The sequence below is a fragment of the Melanaphis sacchari genome, unplaced genomic scaffold, assembly GCF_002803265.2.
Source record: "Melanaphis sacchari strain LSU unplaced genomic scaffold, SCAv2.0 Contig11_pilon_pilon, whole genome shotgun sequence".
Classification (NCBI taxonomy): Eukaryota; Metazoa; Arthropoda; class Insecta; order Hemiptera; family Aphididae; genus Melanaphis; species Melanaphis sacchari.
Window position 1 is genome coordinate 856,828 of NW_020270469.1, and position 25,807 is coordinate 882,634.

The 25,807-nt window shown below is 26.8% G+C and overlaps 3 protein-coding genes across 4 annotated transcripts; 2 read left to right on the forward strand and 1 right to left on the reverse strand.

Moving 5' to 3' along the window:
* Nucleotides 1–9,281: 9,281 nt before the first annotated feature.
* LOC112604148 (transmembrane 9 superfamily member 3) lies at nucleotides 9,282–13,131 on the reverse strand. Its single transcript, XM_025353043.1, has 11 exons — nucleotides 12,812–13,131; nucleotides 12,278–12,473; nucleotides 12,092–12,214; nucleotides 11,786–12,024; nucleotides 11,578–11,709; nucleotides 11,355–11,521; nucleotides 11,063–11,288; nucleotides 10,785–10,993; nucleotides 10,568–10,714; nucleotides 10,421–10,504; nucleotides 9,282–9,680 (listed from the first exon to the last, which is right to left on the reverse strand). The coding sequence occupies exons 1-11, from the start codon at nucleotides 12,890–12,892 to the stop codon at nucleotides 9,536–9,538; spliced, it is 1,749 nt and encodes a 582-aa protein (XP_025208828.1). The 5' UTR covers nucleotides 12,893–13,131; the 3' UTR covers nucleotides 9,282–9,535.
* A 4,782-nt stretch (nucleotides 13,132–17,913) lies between these two features.
* LOC112604125 (caspase-1-like) lies at nucleotides 17,914–25,807 on the forward strand (the record flags this gene model as incomplete). Of its 2 annotated transcripts, none has more annotated exon segments than XM_025353016.1 (6): nucleotides 17,914–18,155; nucleotides 23,901–24,412; nucleotides 24,483–24,754; nucleotides 24,826–25,004; nucleotides 25,074–25,206; nucleotides 25,291–25,807. In XM_025353016.1, coding segments are annotated over 5 exon segments (1,371 nt in total). In that variant the 5' UTR covers nucleotides 17,914–18,155; nucleotides 23,901–23,906.
* On the forward strand, nucleotides 19,985–20,726 carry LOC112604279 (ribosomal RNA processing protein 36 homolog). The gene is made up of 3 exons (XM_025353243.1): nucleotides 19,985–20,285; nucleotides 20,433–20,642; nucleotides 20,716–20,726. Exons 1-3 carry the CDS (start codon nucleotides 19,985–19,987, stop codon nucleotides 20,724–20,726), a joined length of 522 nt encoding a protein of 173 aa, XP_025209028.1.

A 25,807-nucleotide genomic window follows, 5' to 3' on the forward strand; every position in this document is an offset into this window, starting at 1 on the left:
ATTTATAATTAATTTTAAAATATTACACAACACATAATCTTTACTGATAAAAATTGAGATTTCTCACGAGAAGTTAGTTGCACGATTGTTGAACAAAAATAGATATTATGTATAAAAACATTGTACACGTAATCTACGTTTCGTTAAACATCGATAATCACATTAATTTTTTTTTTCCAATATTATATTATATTTTACTATATATTTTTTTATTATTATTATGACGTGTAATTAGTATTATAACTTTGTTTGTAGATACCTCGATAGTTAATGTACTAAACAGTAATGTACTTAAATAAATTAAATTTTAAATTACTATAATATTTTATTTAAATTAAATAAGGTGTATTTCAAATTATGACCTGTGAAAAAATATATTTTTTTATTTTTTGACCCTTGACACCAAAAAGGTTGGCAACCCCTGAATTTGATGATCTATAATATTTATAGACATGCGTACACATTATTACATTCTAAACAGACTTCGGTTTCTTCACGTGGCGAGATAATATAATACGCGTCAAAATATTTGTTCAAACCGAAACGTAGTTGGAAAACCGACGAAAGAGACTACTGTTTATGATGTACGTACAGTGAAGGGACTGAGCAACAACACGTCTAGATAATAGCATCTTCAAAAACCTAAACACATAGACTTAAACATCGTCAGTAATGATCGATATTACTAAAATTGGCACCTGTCGTATAACTATTATTTATTTTGTGTAAAATAAATCTAAAACACCTCTTAGAAAAGCTTTTATTATTATTTTAGCAAAATTTCTCATTGTTTTTAACTTTTGAATATTCACCATTGTGAGCACCAAATATTGTGATTTAGAAAACTTTGAAACAACAATCAATCAAAAAATAATTTAATAACAAACGAACAATAACATGTGCGGACTTAAAATTCTTAGAAATATCAATTTAATTCGAAGCAACCGTTGCAAAATAAATTACGGCTCGTCACTCAAAAAGTCAAAACAGAAAATTAATAATAGAATTTTTAGGAAAATAATAGTAAAACTACGTTTTACGTAACTCTGTGTACGTGAATATATATCAACAAAAGTTAGTTTTTTCTTATGAAAAAATAATAAAGAACAAAATAAATGTAGTTTATTGTAACTTATGAGAAAGACGCTCGCCTCGTTTAATTTATATTTACTGTTTTAAGAATATTTCCAAGTTACACGTATTATTACCATATTAAATTATTAATTTAAGTGAAATATTAATCCTTCGATTTTATTTATATGTATATTTTAATAGTTACGGGTCGAAGATATGTACATAGTAAATATCCAGCATATTTATGTATAGTATTTTATTTGAAAAAAACATAGGAATTGTATAAATAATATATGTACGAGTACATATATTTATCTACTAAAGAAAACAAATTAGTATGGGATGATGTTAACTCGAAAATCCAGCTCCACGAAAACGACAATGATTAAAATAAATCTTTTAATACTCACAAGAATGCTTCATTTTTTGAGTTATTTGGATAAGTACTAATTTTATTATGATTAAAATATATTATTTATTTCATACTACGAAATGGTTTAATTTTATATCACCGACCCCGATAATAATAACCTTCATATTATAATTGCGATTAATTTATAAATTTTAATGGATTCAAAAACTTTGAAATGTGTTAACAGTAAAACATTTAAAATTTCATTTTTATATAACTGAATTCCTAAGAAAAAAAAGTATTTTTATTTTTAGAGCTTAAAACTTATATATAATAATAATTGTTACAATTCGTTATACAAAATATTATATTATATACATTTTTCATTTACAAGTATTAAATATTGAAAATATATGTAAAATGTATACTTCTATTGTTATAACTATTCAAGAAATCGCTACCCACCCGTAAATTTATTGTAGCGTTATAAAATAGGGTTTACGCGAATAAATACTGTTTTTTAAGCCAATTTTGTTGGCATTTTTTATTAGATTCATTTTTTTATTATGTTTTTGTTTGATTTTGTTTTCTTTTACATTTTTGAATTTTTTAGTACATTATGAAAATCAGTAGATACATTCGTCGAACATTTAAAAATGATTAAAAATAGATAATTTCTCTTCTATAAAGTATGAAAAACTGATTATTTGACAAAAATTTCCAAGAAACTTATGTTTTGATCATACTTAGAACAATACCATTAACTATTATATGATTTCGTTTTCCCGAGTAACGTTCTATTAAAATAAATTTAATGTATACTGGTGTTGAGTAGATTTAAGTAATTCTTTTGGAAAATTATTTCAATAATTCAATATGCTTTCAGTTTTCACTCAGTTTTTATACTTTTATACATAACATTGATTTTACTTAAGAATTTAAATGCTTAATTTTTCATGCTATATAAACGTATATTTAGTTATAAAAATACAGAACATACTTTATACCTAATAATTGCAAATTCGTTATACAGAACCAAAATTAATGTATATTATCTTGCACATTTAGTCTAGAGTTTAGAAACTATAAATTATCTTTGTTCGTATTAAATTACAATTGTTTTATTTCTATTTCTTATGACTTTTGGTTATTGGAGTAGAATAATAATATTATAATATAATGATTACTACCACTAAAATAAAAAATAATAAAATTCTGATAATCAAATGATTGAATGTTAAAAACATATCAAATAAATATTTTCGCCTCTATTATAGTGAAAGACGATCTCTAACGAGCTGCTTATAGATCACATGCAAACTTTTGAATAAATTTCACAATAGACTTTTCCCATAACATAATAATATAATTTATTAATTTTGAAAACCATTAGACGAACCATTTGAACATATACAACATTTAACAGTGGTGCAAAAACAAAAAACTGAAAATTTTAATTTATATAAAATAAAAACATTACTTTTAAGTATTTTTTGTATAACTAATGCACGAGTATAACTAATAATGCTTTACACCATACAAAAAAAAAAACAAACGTTTTAAATATTTGCAAGACTAAAAATTACAAACTTTAAATGTAAAATATAGTAGTAAAACGTTCATTAGTTAAAAAATATATTAGTAAAATTTTTATCATTTTTTTTTTACTAAGGCATTTCAAATAATTCGTAACTAAACCATATTTCTAATTAACTTAGTTTTTTGCAATTTATTCAAATATTAAGCTAAGTACAATAACTACTAAAATTAAAATATAATACATATTTTTACATAATATATTATAGGGATTGGTCGCCTATTAAAGACTTTAGTAATCAATATAATCACATATACAAAAATAAATTCATTATTTTAGTTAAGGATAATTTATAATATTATAGTTTAGTAAATTATCTTTCAGAACAATAAAATACGCTTAAAAATTCTGAACTTAAATTACTAAAATTCACATACAAATAACACATTGAACCATAAAAATAATATTATTAATAATTATTATACCAGGATACCAAAAAAATGAAATGTAGTAATGTAGCTATATTGCCGATCTAACACGCCGTGTTACAATTAACAATTTTTTGAAATAAATAAAAAAAAAGGTACAGTAAAAGAATTAAAAATTATTGCATAATTTTTATTTCATTATTTCTTATTTTTTCTAAGTTACATATTTGTTGCTTTTTCTTTTTGCAATTCAGTAAATAATAGTTAATTTATTTTACTAAATTAACTATATTACTACGATTATTGCAGGATTATTTCTGTTTAAACTTACTCTACCTGCAAGACTCCAATAATAACATTTGTTTATAAATAAACTGTTACTATTTCAAGAAGTTTTAAATTGGATTTTACAAACTTGTATTATGTATACACATTATAGTAATATGTAAATACAATAAACGAAGCGATAGTCATCCACAATAATAATCCAGATTTGTATATATCTATTATTTTAAAAACTGTCATACGCAACATATTATACGATTATTTTATCAAGATTTTATTTGTATTTTACAAATGTATCTATATACTAGTATTATTATAATATAATAATGCATATTATGTAGATACGATAAATTCTAAAAAAAAACACCAGTTTAACGGTCATAAAAGCGAATAACTTTGTCACTACAAGATATATTTTTTGAAAACTAATCGTAGCAAGATAGGTGACTTACCTTGACGCGCTGTTTTGGCTTATAACCCTTAGGTAATAGACAACTATTTTCGTTTGACTGGTAATTATATGACTCGCAAAAAATAAATATAATACTACATCCATTATAAATATTACATAATATCAATAATATGACATATACAAGACTCATCCCGATGGAATTTCATCACTCCGCACTTATCAGACCAAAGATATATTTAGAGAGGATTATGGAGATATATATATATATATATATAATTTAATAACTTACAGCACTCTAGGAATTATGATATACCTTCATTACGTAGATACTCTAAATTACTTTAGGTGTGCATATAGGTATAATATATTTAATAATTAATTTTATCCGAAAGTGAAGACTTCAATATAAACCAAAAACTAAGTTTAGCTATACATATTATATAAATATAATTTATATAACACAAGTTATCATAGACATGAAATATGTAGTTAGAAAAAATATAAGCTATTTATTTTTATTATATATGTACTACAATCCATATTTCAAATCCTATGAGTTAGAATTTATATATAGTAAATTAAAAATAAAAACTTTTATCTAAAAATGTTTGTATAACGGCTGATTAAATGTATTCTCTATAATTTTACTTTCAATCTTCTCACTTAGAAGTCAAATGGAATGCCTCTCGTGGAGATATAAGATGAATATAATGTAGAAATAGTAGTTTTACGTGTAAGATTAGAGACAGTTATTACTAAAGTTCACAAACTCGAGTAAAAAATATGGATAACAATAAAAAGCAATTTGAAAAAATATTTTTAAAAGTGAAACGTTGATTCACTAGTTCAAATTTACAACATCGTTGGTAAATAACTGTTAAGAATTTATGTTAGCATTAAAAATTCTCTAACGCTATAAAAAATGTTTGGGCTCATATATTTATTTGGTAGTCTATTATTTGGGCTAGTTAGAAACTTTATAGTGATCTCATGTACCAAATAGAAATTATTTTAATCGATTTTAAAAATCCTCATAAAATAAGATATACATTAAAATATAAATCCTGCTCATTAATCGGCAAATTAAAAAAAAAAATATTATAAACTCATATGTTCCAATGTAACAGAGAAAAATAATTATAAGTATTACTGGCATATTAACAGTCAAAATAATATATAATACATACATTTTACTGTTAACTTGCATAACAAATAGTAAACAATGTAACATATAAAATAATATATATATAGACATTTAATGTTTTCAAATATTCAAAAACTATATTAGAGGTATTATTTAGAATTTATTTATCTTGAAACATAAGACCATAGATATTTGAAAAGTATACTAATTACTTATAGTCTATATTCTATCATCGCAGTCACACATATAAAAAATATATATTTTTAGTGGTTGTAGTACGTATACCGACACACTAACATGTACCTAACCTACTAATTGTCCACTACACGATACAAATATTCAGAAATTATAACATTTAATTTTAGGTATTTTATAATATATATGTATTTATAAACCATTTCATAGTTTAATGTGACATTAAATAATACCACATACCATATGTCTTTAATCTATACAGAAATATTTCGGTCTTTCGGTTTATACCCCCCTCCCACCAATTGATTTTGTTACAATATAAAAATCCATTATAACAACTCAATAACATAGAATTTTATTTATACTTCCATGTTTGTATTTTTGTTTATTAATAATTTCTAGTTTCTTTATGTTCATTTTTATACTATCTATTCTTAAACATTTAGCTATTTTTAGCATATTCACTTTCGTACAAATTCTGTCAGTTGTTTCGAATAAAACAAAAGCAACATCTGTCATGATGTGAAAAACGTGGTTTCTCTCTCCGCTATGTTAACCAAACAGTATATGTTTAATTAAAATAGGAATATCATGTCCATATGTTTGATATCAATGGTCATAACTCATAAACATACAGAAAACCATAATCATCATCCGACAGGGATAATACAAATAGGCTCCACAAAAAATATCACTTACAGGCGATATTTTTACAGAGTTTGTAAAAACACCACAACGCTAATAAATTCTTAATATTATAAAATAAGGTATATTTACATAGAGTAATAATTGATCAAAGTTTTAATCTAAATTGAATACTTTCATATTGTTAATAAATTTCTTCGACGTCGAGTAAAGCGTATCAATTGACGATTAATAACTGCACTTCCATACATTGAGCAAGCTACAGAGGTAACTTTAAGTTAATTTCATCCATTATCAAACATAACTGAAATATTAGATCAATTTGATCAATATGAATTATTTTTTTTTTAGGTTTAGCATCAGGATTTTATCGGAAACATCTCGTGAACTTACCGCATTCTTGATAAGTCATTGGAAATTTAAACGGATGGCAATGGTACGAAAACATCACCAGCATTTTCTTAGATGTTAATCAATAATGTATATTATTAATAATAAATACAAGTACAGTGTTTAAGTTATATAATTAATACATAACACGACCCTGGATCACTATCAGGCGTAATTTACTATTGAGTTATTTAAAACTCAATAATAATTAATAGCGTCAGGCTTACTTTTATTTAATCATATATATAAATAACTAATCAGTAACCAAATAATTAAAACCAATATATTGTCTTCATAGTAAATGTATTTTATTTTTATTTTTAAATTTGACATTATATAATATAAGTCATAACGTAAATAAATTATTAACAGCGTCAATAATTCAACTCTAGATTTGCATTCACATAAATACAATATTTATTATTTACTTAATTAAATATGTATTGTATACATTTATATCATATTATTCATATTGTATTTATAATCAATATCATTAGAACTCAACTTAAAAATCGTTTTTTAGTAGAACCATTTAATTTAATTTTTTTTTTAAATACTTGCAACAATAACTATTGTTAAAAAAATAGACACGAAAATAACATATAAATTGTGTGTTTAGTTTTCTTCTCTTCGTCTGAAATTCCTTATTTATAAAATGATTGTTATTAATTTGTTAAATTAAAATACTTCTTTGCTCAAGAGACAAGATTAAATTGTTTTGAATTAAATTATGAAATATGAATTTATAATTACTAATAAGAATTTTTTTATTACCGACTATCAATTGTGCATAGCACTATCAAAAGAGCCTGCTTAAGTGGCCCCTGAAGTAGTTAACTATTTCAGATAATAAAAACACGTAACTGATGAACAATTTCGAGAGTTACGAAACCGTTTACACATCTACACACTGAAATTATATACCTATTATAGGTACTTCATCGGTAGTCGGTACAATGAAAATTATAGTTGTCACTTAATATTTGATTACCGATGTTTTATCAATTTATATGCATTGGACAGGAAAAAACATTTGTTGGTTGTGACCAACAAGCAACAATACTCTAAAACCCTTTTATCCTTGTTATTATTTTATTTATTTCTTCTTTCCTCTTTATATACATAATAAAATCTCCAACGTTTGTCCTAGATAATCCGAAACTACTAACTCGATGCGCAATGTACATGTAGTTTATCCAACTCCTATTACCGAAAAACTAAGCGGTAGGTAGGTATTCGATTATCGTGGTAATTGAATTTTCTATACATATAAAAACCAATTCTATAAATACTGATAAAATTATCTATCTCCTAACAAATATATTCTTTTAAACAATTACGATTCAAACTACAATAAAAAATGTATTAAAAACAACAAATAAATCAGGAATTATCATTAATTTAACTTATTATTAATCCATGTTTAAATTGTCAGATGATTGAATTGTGAATCTCTGTTTAAGCATATATTTTTGATTTTTAATATGTTATGCCATTTTTGTTCCTCTTGAAATATCTTCTTCACACAATTTTTCAATTTACTTTAGTACCACCTACTATACTTAAGAATTGTTCTATACTTCTGTAGTGATACAAACTTCGGGGTTTCAAATGAGAAACCGCCCTTTCATTGTAGATTGTTTAGTAAATTACTTTTTAAAAATGTTGATGAACAAAATTTAAAATATGAACGAGTAGTTTCATAGCTATTAAAATGATTGTACCTAGGGTAATAATCCTTAAAAAAATTTTACAAAAATATAAAATAAATATAATATCCATTAGATCTGAGGTAGGTACTTATACTACTTAGATTATTTTTACAAATTATAATTATTGTCTGTTGATAGCTTAAGCTTAATATAAATTACTCAAGTTTTCAAATCCATATACCTCACATATCTTCAAATGCATTGGTATATCATGGAGCTATTATCCTAAGTATATAATAGGTACTAGGAGGTAGGTATAAAGTTAAATAACTCAAAAACTACTAGTTTGAAATTTGATTTTTATATGTTTATTTTTTCAAAAAATTATCCTCTTAATAATTTATTATGAAGAAAAATAATTTTATTTTCGGTTCAATGGGGAGAATTGTATTTTTATCTAAGTGTTTTAAAATTTTAAATTAATCAATCTAATATTTATATTTAATGTAACTTATTAAAAAATATAACCTTAATTTTTTTAATTCGTGGAAAATACTCAAGCGCAAATATAAACCTGCTCTATTTTTCTGTGAAAATTCTATGACTAATACCTAAAATAGTTATCTGTGGATATGTTCCTGATTTTATGTCATCACTTCTTTAAAGATGACCTCTACCCTTATGAACTATTAGCTATTATTACGACACTTGTCAAAACATTAAACTATAAGAAGCACCTAAAAGCGACACCAACCATTTAGCATGCAACATTTTTGTGTTGCAGTGAGCTATCTACACTATTTATAATCAATTCTTGTAGTATAACAGCTTTTAAAATATTCATTCATACAAACCATGTTATCAAACAACAAATATCAAGTTACATATTATTCTCTTAACTAAGCACAGACAGAAGTAAAATTTTAGTTTTATGTTTATTTTATGTTATATTTAATTTATTAACCAATTGTGAGAGTATGGTTAATGTATAGGTTGTAGTACAGTCATTAAAAATAAATGTACAAAATAAAATTCACATTTAAAAAAAAAAACTGAAGTTTTTATCTATTAAATGTATATGTACAAATGGATATTCAATATTGATATACAAAATTATGTATACATAACATATAATTATATATTAATGTTTGATTATTTGTTAACAAATGGATAAGGATTGACTATGTTTATAATATGCTGAAAATTACAATGCACATACTATATACACCATGTATACTAACTGTATTCCATATTGAATAAAACAATTTAATAAAAGAAAAAATAATACAATTAAAAAATTAAAATTATATTAATAAAATATGAGTACTCTACAACTGCTTAATATTTAAATTCAAATAATATAAAAACATTGTTACAGTTGTGATTAAACAGATGGTGATAACTGATTATTAGGCCGATAATCAATCAATCTTGACAGTAGTGTAAATTTTGCGTACAAAAGCATGAGCACCAATGTAACCCACAGTACCACACATAATTCCTAAAGCAATACTGAATAATGCCATGTAACCAAAATAGAATGCAGTTTGAAAAAGTCCATACATTCTGAAATATTAAATACATGAATTAAGACAAATTTACAACATGCAATTTGTTATATTTATATTTAAATTAATATCAAAACAGTACCACAATCACAATCAATTTTCTTTAAATCTACACATCACAGAAATCAGATTAAAAACTGTTTTTTTTGTATATCACGGATTTTAATAATACAGTTTGAATCCGACTAAAATATTCTAGATATCCCAAGTATGTAGTTAAAATTAAGATGCTATAACTTATTTCAAACATCATTAAAAAAAAAAATTACAACATCAAAAACTTTGTTTTTAATATTTTTATCTAAGAAAGTTAACTATGAAAAAAAAAAATTAAATTCCCGACATCTTTTTCTATAATCTATTCAAATTTATCTGAAATGATTAATAATGCTATCAAGATCACTATTACATAATTTGCATTTCTATTGAAAATAACAAATATTTTTATTAAATTGCATATATATAAACAAAATTAGACAATTTTAAAAATGAACAATGACCTTTAAGTATAAAGAAGTACTTCATGTGTTAGAAACACTGAAATAAATGTTTGGATTTTTTTTTCTCGGTAAGTTATATTTTTTTGTTATACAATTAACCAATATAACAATATAAAAAGTCAACATTTAACATAATGGCCATCTTGAATATATATTATATGGTTTTAATAAATAATATGATTACTATTTCATGCTATAAAATCATAAAAAGAAAACTTTTCTATAAATTAAAACTTACTTTGTTTTAAACATAAAGTAATAAAATGAATACAGATAAACATAAAATGCGGTTGATGCTGCTGCTGCAAAACTTGTCCATTGCCTATAATAAGAATAAATAATTAATAACTATTATCAAAAGAATGTTTGTTATTACCAAACTTACCATCTATAATCTTCAGCATTAAGTAGAAAATAAGTACATACAATTGTGACACAAACAGTTACTACCATAAGTATCAAAACAACGAGCAGCATAAATCCATAAACATAATATATTTTGTATGCCCAAAATGAAGTGAATATAAAATACCTGAAATTAAACATTCCAAAATGTATTTTATTATTAATTAATATCAATGGTATTATTTAGTTTAACATACATTTCTATAAATATTGATCCAAATGGCAGTATTCCACCAAGCATTGTAATTATTAAAGGTTCCATAAACCATTTTTTCTCTGGTATAGGTCTTGGTACAGCATTTACTCTGCAAGGATAGTCTGGTTGTCCAGATAAATTTCGACCCAGCAAAGTTCCAACCAATGTAAGAGGTAATATCACAAAAACGCATATACAAGCTACTGCGACCTAAAAATTGGTTATTATTAATAATGTTAATAGTAAAATAATTCAAAATAAATGAAAATTATTTCTTACCATCGATCCAAATGGAATAGCACGAGATGCATGATAATAGATTGCAATAAAATTAATAAGAAATGCCATGCCACAAACAAGTGAAGGTAGTAAAAATGCAGATAACAACATTTGTCTGATCCAAATACGTCCACCCATTTTAGCATATAAAGCTCCGCCAAAATAACCATTTATAGGGGAAGTTACAGCATATACAAATATTGATGTTCCCAATAATGATCCTCGTCTAACCAAAAAAATCAATGATTTATAAATTAAAAACAAAATGTATGAGCTAATATTATTTTTTTACTCTGTATATAAATCTCCGATTATTGTAAATGTTATAACTACAAGAGTGACTAGAGTGATGTGGTGACCACATCCAATAATGGCAGAGAAAAGCATAGGATAAGATGCTGGACGAAAAACATCACCATGAACTTGCTTCCATCCATATTCGTCACCCAGATCCTTGTCCTATTATTTAAAATGTTAAAATATGTAAATTTGAATTAAAATATATTATTAAATACCATAGCATCAACTTCTTCATCTTGACTGTAACGAGCATAATCTTTTCGCACAGTACGCAATAAAATCATGGATACTAATCCCACTAAAAATATAACCATCATAAAACTGTTGAAAATACTGAACCAATGTATCTGGAATCGAGTATGCATAAATTAATTTGAATTATAACAAATAATTTGTTCATAACTATTATTATAATTAACTTACTCTGTGTTGGAAGAATTTAGGATCCAAATATTTATTGAAACGATCTTTATAAGTGATAGGAGACGATTTCCAATTAATTTCATACGTAAATTCTATGTTAGTATTTATTTTAAGTTCAACCTTTGATTCTGACGTTAAATTTACATCAACGATATGATCATCATTATAGCCAATATCGAATTTTTTATGTGTCCAAATATAATATTTGTTATTAGTTTCATCTACTTCTCCAACAATGCCTAAGTTCCATATATTACATTTAATAAAATCAAAACATCAGTGGAAGTTCTTATTAATATATTTTACCCCAAATTGGAAGATCATCAATATACATTTGATACCAATAGTGATTTCGTACAGCATATATAAAGGCTTTTAATTTTTCTTCATCTAAGTGTACTTGACAAAACTGTACTTTAGATATGTCCTCTAATTCAATGATAAAAATTAATAAATTATTTGAGAACAATTTGATTAATATTATACTAGTACCTTTAAAACGCATTTCCAGTCCACTATGTATAAGCTCAACACCCTGTAAAGCTTCGCCCAGTGTTTCATGATAATGACTAATTGAATCTTTTGGACCCGAACAAAATGGCAAACTAAAGTAAGTATATGTTTCTTGTCGATTGTGATATGGACCAACAGTATTCATCCACAATACCACTTCCTCATTAGTTTTATACTAAAATATAATGTAGTAAAGTTTATTATTTTAATTAAAATAACACATTTTTTACTTAAGTGCCAATTTTTAATAATTGACCTATTTTTAAGAAAAATTATTTTAATTTTAGATTTAGTAGTACCAAAAAATGAAAAATTATTCCTAAATATATAATTAAACATCATCAATTAATCAAACATCTCATTGAACACTCATTATAATTATCTCACATTAAGCCACATCACCAAATCACTAGCTATTCAACCACATCAATAAATATACACAATATATAATAAAAGTAACCCAACACTGAATTGTATGTGAGATCATCAGAAATAAAACAATATTATTCGTACCAAATGATTATGTTCATCGCCGTTAACGAGACACGTCCAGTGTATAACCAAAAACGAGACGAGAGCTTTGAGATAATCCATTGCAAACTGTGTATTGTTATTCTTAGTGGATCATCATTGTAACACTAAATTATTTCATAATTTTGGGACAAGAAAATATTGAAAAAACTAAATGATAAATTTGTTATATTAACCAATAAAAAAAAAATAATACCGTTTCAGAACGGCAATTTTTGCGAACGTTCAGATTATTTAGTATTAGTTATAGTATTTAATTTTTTTTATCTCGATTCCCGACCGACTAAATGTTATTGATGATACTTCGTTGAACATGATGATAGTAACATAAACTGTGATTCATCTTTGGATAATACATTTCTGAAAACATAAAATGAACATAGCCTATAAAAAAAATTAATAAACTTAGCACCCCAAGGAGTTTCGTCTGTGTAACGTTACCGCAGTCATGGTTAGTGTTGACTGTCGACGATTGATCTGCGCACTTAATAGTAAATACTTGACACTCTTGACAGTAAACACTAAACAGTAAACAGAATATTAGTTATTACCTAATTGGCTAATTCCTACCATAGAAAATGTGTTCAAAATTATACAAAACAAATTTCTGTGTAAAATTAAACTTTTATTTTTTATAGCAAATAAAAAAAAATATTTGCTAAAAAATCCTAGTCCTAGTCATTAGTGAAATATTTCTCAGAGTGGAATTTTTTTTTTTAAACATATATAATAAATATTAATAAGCAACACGTTGAATGCCCGTCAACGTAAATAGTCGTGTTTTCGACGTTTTAGATTATTTTGAGTGAAGCATAAAAAACATTTAACCAATTGTTTTTTTCCTAGAAATTACTTATCATTGACGATCACTCAATTTTATAATATCTAATATTAGTTATTTATTATTAAAATGACTTAAACTAAAAAGTCAATAAAAACACCATATAATAAATTTGGTAACCTGTCAATTTATTCTGTTGTTATGAGAATAATATTTTACATATTATTTTTTTTTGTTTATAATGTAATTATGACTATTATAATATTACAATTTGATTCAAACAATCTGTACAATCATAGTATAAATCTACAATCTATTCAATAATTTTAGTTAAATTTATCACCAAATGATTAACATTATTAACAAATTCAATTTACCATCAAATAATATTTTAATTTACAATTTATAAAGTTAATTATTTTTTTTCAAACAAAAGCGATTTTGAATTTAAATTAGCGGATAACTTTTTAGGAATAATACTTATATTTTTATTTAAAATTTTAATACCTATACCATTGATTATAATCAATAACCAGTGCCTATACGGCTATACCTTCCTACAAATATAAATTTTTATATTTATTTATAAGTATTTTTTTATTTTAATTAAACATTTGAAATAACTTTATTCTTATTAATAATATAATATAACTACATTAACTAAATAAGTATTCTGTATAATAATTTATATTATATTGTGTAATTCAAGTATTAAATATAAATATTGCGTTTATTTAAGTATTTTAAAATATAGGTCCCCCTAGCTATTTATTATAAATGTAAAACATTCTAAATACTTTTATCGTTTATCGTAATTTATAATACTCATAATAATATATTAGAGAAAATTTCCGATGATAAGTAATGAAAAATTTTCTTAAAAGAAAACTTATGAAAAAAAAGAAAACAAATTTTTAAAATTTTGAAGTATTTTACAAACTCATTAAGACATGAAATATTTAAACACTATTTAACTTACAACATGACTACATGATACATAACTAAAATAATGTATTAATGTATTATAGATAAGTTTATATTTTCAACAACGGAAAAAACATACAATTTATAAATACAAAGCACAAGCACTTATTATTATTTTGTGAAAACCATTTATAGATTTGTTTTATAAAAATATATAACGTGGCTATGTATAATAACATTAATAACTATTAAACTATGAATATCAAAGTCACAAAGGCGTAAATTATTTTGTTGATTTTATAGACTAGGTAGGCACGTTAAATATGAGTACCTACCTATTTTTTAATTATTTGTAGATAACACTATCCGTAAATTGAAATTACTGTTGCAGTATTGACTATATTTGCCGAACGCATATTGTTATACGCGTTAATTGCTAAGTATAGGCAATAGGCATAAACGACTAGTGCAATTAAGACTTGGACGTTATTAACTATCTAATTCATAATTCAGTATACAGAAGAAAAAAGTCAAATCAACAAAATAATTTAAATTTTGTTAAATTTTAACAAAAATAAATCTGTTGAGTCAATCATAAATTTGTCAAGACAAAATTTGTATTGGTTTAATCATATTTTTATTAGAATTATTAGATTAAAAACTATTTTTATCAAACTTATATTTACCTATCGTATTAACAAAAAGATATTTTATTACTGTTCTAAACGTATAATAAAATAAAGTTTTTTTTTGATTACAGGTATGTGAGGTACGTCATTTAATATTTCGTTTCATCAAATCGAAAAACTTAAAAACAAATTCATCAATTAATTAACTAAATTGAGCACAGTGACCTCTTAATATATAAGTATTGTATACGGGAATTACAAAACAACGTATTAACACATAAACATAAAAACATTGATAACGTATTGTGTATTGTAATAATTTAAGATTATTCCCACTAAAGATATTATGGTTTATTTTGTTTTGTGTTAAAAATTAAAATAATCAAAATTATTGTATTCCTAGAAAAACACGTTAGATAACGAATAACGAGTTTAATTAATCAACGAATTGTGAATAAGTAGTAAGTACCTACATTACCTACATTATACCGACTACTGAGTTCAGTGAACGACGAATAGTGCATTTTGCATGTTAGGTTACATGTTTATTGCTTACGACTAAACGTTTGTTGTAGGAAGTTGATTAAGTTGATTTATTTTTAGATGGGTTTTAGCCGATATAATAATAAGCGATGGTCGAGTAAGTATGTCGGTATACCTTGCTTCAGTTACAGAACACTGTAACACTATTTACACATTTTATACTATTTATATTGTATTTATATTGTAAAGAATTACAACATGGATACCTCGGTTATGTACCCACACGTACATTGTCCGCGATAAATAAGTTTTAATCCAAAACGTAACTATGTGTACAATAGTAAACTAAACATGAAATTTAACGGCGATATATTGTTGTTCAGATATGCTTAAAGTATATGCCCTACCCGAATACCGTGCTGACTGCAAGACTGCCGACTGCTGGAAACATCGAGATGATATCGTTAATATTGTTAATTGTAAAAAAGATTAATTGGCTAATGAAAAAATATTGTCTCGTTCATCGTTCAGCACGTTAATGAATACTTGTGTTATTCATTTTATATAGTTTCGCTGGCCGCACTATAGCATTAATTTCGAGAACAATGACATTTGCCATGACGTCATGAGCTGATTTTTGGTTTGAGAATACTCGAATACCTGCAATAAAAAATAAAAGTATCCCATGTGGCGTAAAGTCTTGAAATATTTTTCGTTGTAAATATTGTATAAAAATGTTAGGTACTTGTCTTCGGGAAAAAAAAAAATTTGAAACTATTTTCAATCATATAAATATATATTTTAATTCGTACGTTTAACTGTGATCATTTATGATTTACAACATGATAAACATTAAATTATATTTTAATATTTACTTTATAATAGTACTCCGAATATTTAACTCGAAGTACTCAAGTATTTCACTATTGTCTATTACCTATCTAAGTGACTAAGTCTGATCATAAGTAACGTTGTAACCAGAGGTAAACTTTTAATAATAATCAGAAAAAAAATAATGCATGTAGAGATGAAAATAGAACATGTGTTGGTTTATTGCAACAAGCAAAACAAATAAAAAGTAAAATAATAAAAGCTTAACGATTTAGTAATATTAGTCACTAGATAGCGCTGCCAGATACGATATTTTTTTATAATTTGTATTTATTATTAACCTAATATCCAATTAACTGAATAAACTCAATTCAATTAAATACATTTTGTTTCATTTTTGATTGCATAAATTCACTTCACGGTCATGCCAACATTTTATTTAAAATAAAATAATAACAAATTACATGGACATATTATGGATTATACAAACTTATGAGCTCTAAGATTTTATGTTCGATAGAGCTAACTTGAGGCACGTAATTCTACTGTAGACCGAATAAATAGTATCTATAATAAAGGTGTGAAATCTTTGCTCTAAATTTCTTACCAAAATTGTACACAGAAAAGGATTCTATAAGGTCTAAACGCCGATAAAATTTTTGTTAGAGTAGGTAGATACATTATTTTATTCAAACAAAATGTTTTTTTTAAAAATGGTCATTTAGGAACCCTTCCATAAAATAAAATCCAAGCTACCTGTATTTAGTTTATCTTATATTTTACCTAAGTATTTACTGTATAAAGAGAACGTCACGGTCACATCACCAACAATAAACTATGAATAATACCAATGGGGTAAATCTCATACTAAATTCGTACGCCATTCTCTAAAATAAAGTTATGAACATTTTAGGCTGAGTATGGAAAATTATTCTACACACATTGTTTTGTACCTGTGATTTTATATATTAATTATTTATTAATATTTTTAATATTTCTATTCTTGTACAATATCTTACAAAACTGAATAGCGCCTACACCATAATAGATTTTTATAGATGTAAAATATAATTTATCAAGAGACTTTTTAGATATTTTTATAGTAAGTATAATATAAAATATTAATATAATCATTAAGACATTGATTTTAAATAGTACTATTTAATATTTACTATTTAGTATTAAGCAAAATTACCATTTAGAATTTAAAATCAATGATAATAATAATATTATAATGTTTTCTGTGATAGTACTGTATTTCGTTGATACTGGATATCACATTATTGTTGGTAACCAGTGTTTCCAAGGAGTCGTCCATACAGTTTGATACCACAATTTTGGTTTCTCTTACCACTGTTTACTACTCGTTTCCCGTCCTACTATCAATATAGTTCTAGATGGGGGACGAGTGGATGACGCTCAAAACTGCGTAAAACACTTACACACACACATACACAAACATACACCACGAGACATCCACACTAGAATTACGGCGTGCAAGATTGCGAAGTAATTTTTAAGTGGTGAATGTCGATGTTTCATTTTAAGTTTTAACGACAACTGGCATTGTTTTCTGTTTAGTCTTAAATACCGAGTACTGTTTGTGCGCCGTCGTTTCACACATATCGTCCGACGACTCGATGCAGTCACGATCCGTTTGCCGCATTCGACGAAAAAGGTAAATATTTGTAATTATAACGAAATGTAATTTTTTATGCCATAACATCGTCACTTAATAGTTAATATTAATAATCATGAGCTGCAGACACTTTTGGTCTTAATCAAATGCGTTGTCCGTGCACATAGGCGGTAGTATGCATACATCTTTTCCACCACGAATTAAAATGTCTACCCACGTCTACATAACCCCGTGTTTGGGGATATGACAAAATAATTTGTGAACATAAGCAGGTGTACGACGCCACTGCGCCTGCCGTAGTAAATAAATGTATTATTGTTTTGTCGCCTGCTGCCTACGGTTAATGAACGCACTTCCCACTGATGGTGACTGGCCCTTGGTCGTTATTAGGTTTTCCCGGCAAAAAAGCGACGAGATGACTCACGCGAATGATTTTGTGCCCGTTACCTGTGAATCACCGTTGCTGTGACTATCACTCATCAGTACAGTTACGTCCGTTCGATACCTGAGTTGTGAGTGTTTCCTCCAATTTTTTTTTTTATTTCCGCGTGTTTCGTCTACTTGGCTGCATTTTAGCTCTATTGATTGTTTCATCTATTCAGGCCATGGCCATTTTCAAATCGTAAGTTTTTATCATTTATTAAAAATAATTTTTTGATTTTATCTGTTAACCGTTTTGCGACAGTGGTCAATGATGTTGCACCACATGATTTTAAACATCAACAGGTTTAGTTGTAAATAGAATGAAGCACTAATTTTGATTGGTAATTGTTAACGATTGTAAATATTTAATAGATATCACTTAACCAAAGATCAAAAAAGAATAGAATACTGATTTTTCTGACCATACTATTTTTCATTTTGTTGATTTTATTATTTGAATATAATCTAATTTAATTTCTTAAAAAAACCGTTTAAGCAGCGTAGTAACATTATAGCACGCCAGTTAAACAGATAATTATTATTAAGCATCGTTTTCAGTAATCCTTATTTCTGTATAGTATTTATAATACTCCCTGATTCCTTTCAATAGCCATGTGTTAACTGTTTATGTCAATAAATTTAGATCATGGTTTTTATTGTATGATAATCAAACAGGCCTCATACACTTGTGTTAATACTGTATATCTCACTACTTCTAGTAGGTAGAAGTTATATTTCATATTTTTTTCATAATTAAATTAATGTCAAATTTAATCTCTAATTTTGTAACTAATTACCTAAGCATATATGATATCCATTTTTTATAATGCAGTCTATTCATTAGAATATTAGATACACATGGTAGTAATAAATAATTCTATCTGTTCTATCACATGTCTACATTATTTTTACTACAAAATCAAATATCAATGGATTCATCTTATCATTCTCAATGGTACATGCATAATTAATATTTAACAATGATGAGTCAATAACCTCTTTCTTCTGCTGTACAAAATTAAATGATTGTATTTTTAAGAGTAGGTACTTAGTAAAAAATATATGGAAATATTAAAAATGATTAATCAGGATTAGAATATATATATTCTTAACTCTTACATAGAACTTAATTCTATGTACTTACATTTAATAACTTACTAGATATACTTTTTGTGTACTATATGTTTATTATATAACACCATAAACAGTACTTATGTACTATTTTGAGTATTCTTTAGTTTATCATTTAATTGTTGATCTTGAAATTTTATTTGAAGTGAAATCCAATTAAAATATACTTTTTATATTTGAAAAGATAAAGTTAATGTGTTTAAATTTTTATAATTCTCAGTGTTCATCAATAATTTTGATTAAAATGAAGTAAAAGAGAATTTTTTTTTATTTCAGTGGACGTATTCAGTGTTAAAAAAAAAAAAATACATAAAATGAATAATTTAACTGTTGAATCTGAAATTGAGTTAAAACAAGATCTTAAGAAACTATCATTAGAAGAGCTTCGTAAATTAAAGGAAAAAATTGGAAATGAAGTTTACCAAAATGCAACTACTAAAAAATCAAAATTAGATCTTCATTCTAAATCTGTTAAACGAAAAAACAAAAACAGACCATCTGAAATATCATCTAAATTGAACCCTTTTTTGAATCCTATCAAAAATAGTAAACCTAAAATTAAAACTATTGTTAAAGAAACCAAATGTATTGATCCCCGATTTGATTCTTTGTATGGTGAATTTGATAAACGTGTTTTCGAACGAAATTACAAATTTTTAAATGATATTAAAGAAAAAGAAAAAAAGAAGCTACAAAAGAAATTAAAACAAAAAAGTCATGATGAAAAGAATGAACAAGTTAAATTATTGTTACAAAGAATAGAAAATCAAGATCGAGAAAAACAAAAGTTGGAAGCTCAAGAAAAATTAAAATTAGAACAGAGGCAAAAAAGATTAGATGCTATTAAAGAGGGTAAAAAACCTCAATTTTTAAAGAAACGAGAATCAAAAATATTACACTTGGTTGGACAATATGAAGATTTAAAATCTCAAGGAAAACTCACCAAGCATATTAAACAGAAGAGGATTCGAAGTATCGGGAATGAAAAGAAAAAAATGTTCAACGATTCAATAGAATAATTATTGTTATTGATACTTAATTCTAGTTAATTTTTGATATTTAAATATTTCATTGAATAAAATTATTATCTTTTATGTATTTGATTGTTCTTTAATTTATGTTATAATTTTTAACATAATTAATTAATTGGTAACAAATATAATATGTACCCATGTAAGTTGTAGGTATTATATAAATTAAAAAAATATATGTATTTGTTTTTCTATATTAAAAATAATGAATTTTATTAAATGTTCATTGAATAAAATATTTCAAAATATGTTTTTATAGCCACCTGAGCTCAAATTATTTTCCTCGTATTATTTTTTTTTTTGTGTATTTCTACAACTGGTAGGTCTACTATTATGATTAATTCCTGTGTGGTAGGTAAATCCCCAACAAAGGAAATCGGTTTCGTAATATTTTTATGACGCGTAATTGAATCGACGCGTCACTAACCGTTGCTAATCGTTCTAGGTAGAGTAGTCAATAATAATGCCTAGGTAAATATTATAATTGCTTTATATAGCAAGCACGTCGAGTTTTGGTGATAATAATAATTACAATGTCAGTCTCTTAAATCATAACGATGTAAGGTAAAAATTTGGCGCACTGGTGACCGATGATGAAAACTTTTGATGAGAACTAAAAAAAAAATTTTAGTAGAAACCTTGCACATCCGGTGGAAGTGCATCCCTTTGTAATCTTGACACGTGTTTCCAAGACTTAAGCACGAGTTGTAAGGCCGGAGGGACATTAGTGAAAAACGACGGACGTGTGTGCATGTCGTGTACGCGCGTCGTATGCGGCGCGGGCACTGCCGGAACTCCGCCGTGTCCCTGTATTAATCGTTCGCGAATTCACACGCTCGCGCACGTCGTCACTCGCCTCGGCGGTGGCGCTTACGATTTATATTTTTATTCGTCCATATCGTCGTTCGCCGCCAGGTAAAGGCGCACGTGATTTGGGTGAAAAAAAATACAATCGTACGCGTTTAAAAAACCTTGGTTCAAGTTTCCAGGTGTCGACGAGCGTGTATACATTTCGTGTGTGTTTAACTACACGGCATCGGTGGCTACAGTTACGCGCAGTAGCCCCACGTGTGTAACGCAGTGCACGAAACACGCATTATCGCGTTTGACGTTTTTTACGATCATTTTTTTTTTTTCGTTCAATTGCCTTCCGCCGGAATGGTTTCGCCCGGTGATTTATTTCTTTAGTAATCTGAGGTCGCGTGCGTTATGTTGCATTTGTTTATCTGGTAAAACATTTTTATTTTTCCGTCTTGGAACAATATAATAAATTCTGATTAGATGTAAATAATATTAATAATATACTACTATTTATTTAATACGTGCGTAATGGTACAGCAGCAGAAACTGCGTCAGCGGGGCAGAGCTCTGCAGCACCATTGTGTTGTTTATGTTACTATTACATGTATATAGTGTGACCCGTGTGTTCGATTTTTTTTCTCCGTGTTTAGTATATTATGTGCGTTTTAATTTAATGGGTTTTTATCTTCGACAACAGCCTCAGGGGTTCCCCGCGTCACACCCGCGCCAGCTACAGCTCGTCGACGCCGTGCACCTGTGTCTGGCTGACTCGTTCACTTGCTCACGGGCATACGCACGACGCACGATATTATTATTATTATTATTATTATATGGTGTTTGTTGTTGTCGTCGATTTAGAAGTAGTAGTTGCGTAAAGTGAATACGATATTTCGTCATCTCTTAGGGATCACATGTGGTCGTGTGCCGTCGACTCCAGTCTTTGCAGTCGTAGTTAACTATAGTGTTTTTACTGCCGTCTTGTCCTTGGTGCCTTAATAGTATCGATTCTGAAAATGAAAAAAAAATGTTCTCCCGTGCCGTTCAGAAAGACTCATTAAATAACGATTTAATGTTATTATTTGTTATCATCACGTATAAGTAACAGTTGTCGAATACGTGTCGTTATATTATACCTTTATATTTTTGATGATTGTATTTAGCAAGTTATAAAATCTTTATTTCGAGAGGAGTAGAACTGTCCATAGCAGTTCGTGCACGCGTTACTTTTTTATTATTATTTAGTTAAAAGTTATCCTAATTTCCTTATGTGAAGGTGGGAAGGACAATTAGTGACGAATATCGAAACCCGTATTCACGTCTCAGAAAATCATAATAATGGCGGTGTAGACACTAACATAATTTTGCCCATGATAACGACAATTTGTCCTCTTGGTGCGTTGTCTGGGAACCACTTATGATGCGTCCTGCAACTCGCCCGTTGGCTCTGGACAAACACCGCACCTCTGCCCGCGACGTTTCTGTTTCTAACCCTTCTCCCACCATCGATCATCGTTTTTAATATTTTCATCGTGTTCTTTACACTCCAATGGACAACTACTGGTTCAGTGTTTGGTTGTAATCGATTGTGACTTGTTGGGTCGCGTTACTTTATCCCTCTGTGCTCCTACAATTACGTCGTTAGTGTTTTTTTTCTCTAGTTCCGTAGAGACTATTATTATTACTTTTTTTTTTTTTTTAGTTAAAAATTTAATGAAGAATGAATAACAATTAACTTTCCGCTCGAATTTATAATATTTAGGTTAGTTGTGTTTTTATGATTATTTATGTTAGATACCTATTTCTAATTGACTAATTATGTTATTTAGTCATTACATCCAAGTGTATGGTTAATGTGTCAATATTTATAATAATATTATAATTATTATTAATACAGTAATATTTATAATTGATAATGCTGTCTGTTGTCTGAGCATTTAATTTAATGATTATTCTTAAATTATTTTTAATTAGTTATGTAAATACCTACCTGTATATTTTTAATTAATAAACCTATAATAGCATCTTATGACATACCATTTTTTTATTTGTTCAAGTTCTAATTATACATTAAAAAAATTGTTCTTCAATAACCAATAAAATCTACATTCTTAATTTATGTATACAGTGATGACAAGAGAAATAAATTGGTAATAGTATCTATTTTTGAAAAGTTTTATTGTGGTAAATCATAAGCAATTTTAATTTATAAATTGTTGAAATAAAGGTTATTTTTTTAAGTTATTCATTTCACATAGTTTCTTATTAATGCATTTTTATGAAAAAATAAAAGTATGTGTTTTCTTGGTTAGAAAATTTTAAATTAAGAAACCATATTATTGTAAACATGTATTAGTATTTAATTATTTTAATTTAATTCAAATAATGTTGATTTATGTAGATCATTATGGAATCTCCACAAGAAGAGAATGTATCATTAGACTTTGGCACAACAACCAAAGGAGAAGAATATCTTCTGTCTGTATCTACTGGTTTTTATGAGGAAGAATTTGATGACGACGAAGTGTTTTTGGACGATTCACAAAGTATTGATATGGAATCATCGTCAGAAATTCCATCTCGTGTTCGTAGAACTTCAGATGTTATTGACTGTGTTGGTGGAACTATGTCTCCAGCACATATTAAACGTCATAGTTTTCCATCAGCATCTGGTGAAGTTTTGTACTCTGCTACATCACAGGCTACAAACATCACAGAGGTAAATCGATCTAGGCGTACTGAGCTAACCATAGAATCAGTTGATCTGGGCTATAGTAGTCCTGGTGCACAGTCTTCTTCAGGCAGATCTTTGAAAGGAACATGGTTCAGGTTCAGTAATAGTAATGATCCTGATTCTGTTGATGCTCGACCAACTCACATATTAGTTGAAGAACAAATATCCAACTCGAACAAGTAACAAGCAACAATTATTATTATAACTAATCTATTTATATATTATATTTATTTTGAAAATATTTTATAGCAAACTAAGTCCTGGTTTCAAGAAATCTGGTGAAGAGATTAGAATGCCTGTATCTAAAGATGCTACATGTTATAATATGGATCACGAATATCGAGGTATCGCTGTTATCATAAATAATGATGTTTTTGAAGGACCTGCACGGAGTTTACCTGAGCGAAAAGGTTCATGGAAAGATGTTGAAGAGTTGAAAACAATGTTCTATCGTTTAGATTTTAGTGTTTTGATTTGGAATAACTTGTATCATGAAGAATTGACTCATCATTTAAATAAATGTATGTGTTGAACATTTTAAAGTTTTAAATTTCATTTAATAATCTTATTATTTTTGTCTTTAATTTTAAAGTGGCTAATGATGATCATTCTCAAAGTGATTGTCTCGCTATTGTTGTGTTAACACATGGAATCAGTTCATCTTTTATTTATGCCAAAGACAATCCATATCCAGTTGAATCTTTGTGGGATTCATTTACAGCTGATAAATGTCGTACATTGGCTGGAAAACCTAAAATGTTTTTTGTACAGGTAATTGTATAAGCTATAGAATAAAATAGTAACTGTATGGTTTTAACTTGTATTTGTTTTTTGTTTTAGGCATGTCGTGGAGAAAGGCTTGATCCTGGTATTACTTTACGTAGAGAAGTGGAAACTGAAGTAGATTCTTCCACTGCCTCATACAAAATTCCTAAACATGCGGATTTCTTGATCACTTTTAGCACTTATGATGGTAAAATTTAACATTTAAAATATAAACTTATTATATGTATTTATTATTAATACTTTGTATAATGATTTATGATAATTTTTTAAGGTTATTATTCGTTCAGGCATCCTGAAAACGGCACATGGTTTATTCAAAGTCTTTGTATTGAAATAAATAAACATGATCTTAGCAACAATGATTTGCTAGGAATTATGACTCGTGTGTCTAGACGAGTTGCATTAGAACACGAATCTTACAATCCAGAACTCCCATGGCTACATAAGCAAAAACAGATACCCACTATTCATTCGATGCTTATTAGAGATGTGTTTTTTAAGCCTAAAAATAAACCTCCACCTGAACCAATTATTTTAGAAAATATAATCTGAATGCCTTAAAATTATACTTGAAGCTAGAAAATACACGCCAACTTTGAAAACAAAAACAACAGCAACTATTAAGTGTGTATTTTATGTATTTTACCAGTGTGAAATGATATAGTTTAATAAGTGCTTGCCCATAAGTGTTCAAAACATTTAAATTATAAGAATTCTAAATTTTGTGATAAAAAAAAATGTCTTTTTAAGACTGAATCAATTTTGATTAACAATTATTTTTTGGAGAA

Excerpts from the sequence above, each read along its gene's own strand:
- LOC112604148 (XM_025353043.1), bottom strand. The coding sequence starts at position 12,892 with ATGGATTATCTCAAAGCTCTCGTCTCGTTTTTGGTTATACACTGGACG. Across the intron at positions 12,025-12,091 it reads TGATGATCTTCCAATTTGGG|GCATTGTTGGAGAAGTAGAT; the intron begins GTAAAATATATT and ends TATGGAACTTAG. Across the intron at positions 11,289-11,354 it reads ATCGGAGATTTATATACAGA|ACGAGGATCATTATTGGGAA; the intron begins GTAAAAAAATAA and ends TTTTTTGGTTAG.
- LOC112604279 (XM_025353243.1), top strand. The coding sequence starts at position 19,985 with ATGAATAATTTAACTGTTGAATCTGAAATTGAGTTAAAACAAGATCTT. Across the intron at positions 20,286-20,432 it reads CCGATTTGATTCTTTGTATG|AAAATCAAGATCGAGAAAAA; the intron begins GTGAATTTGATA and ends TACAAAGAATAG.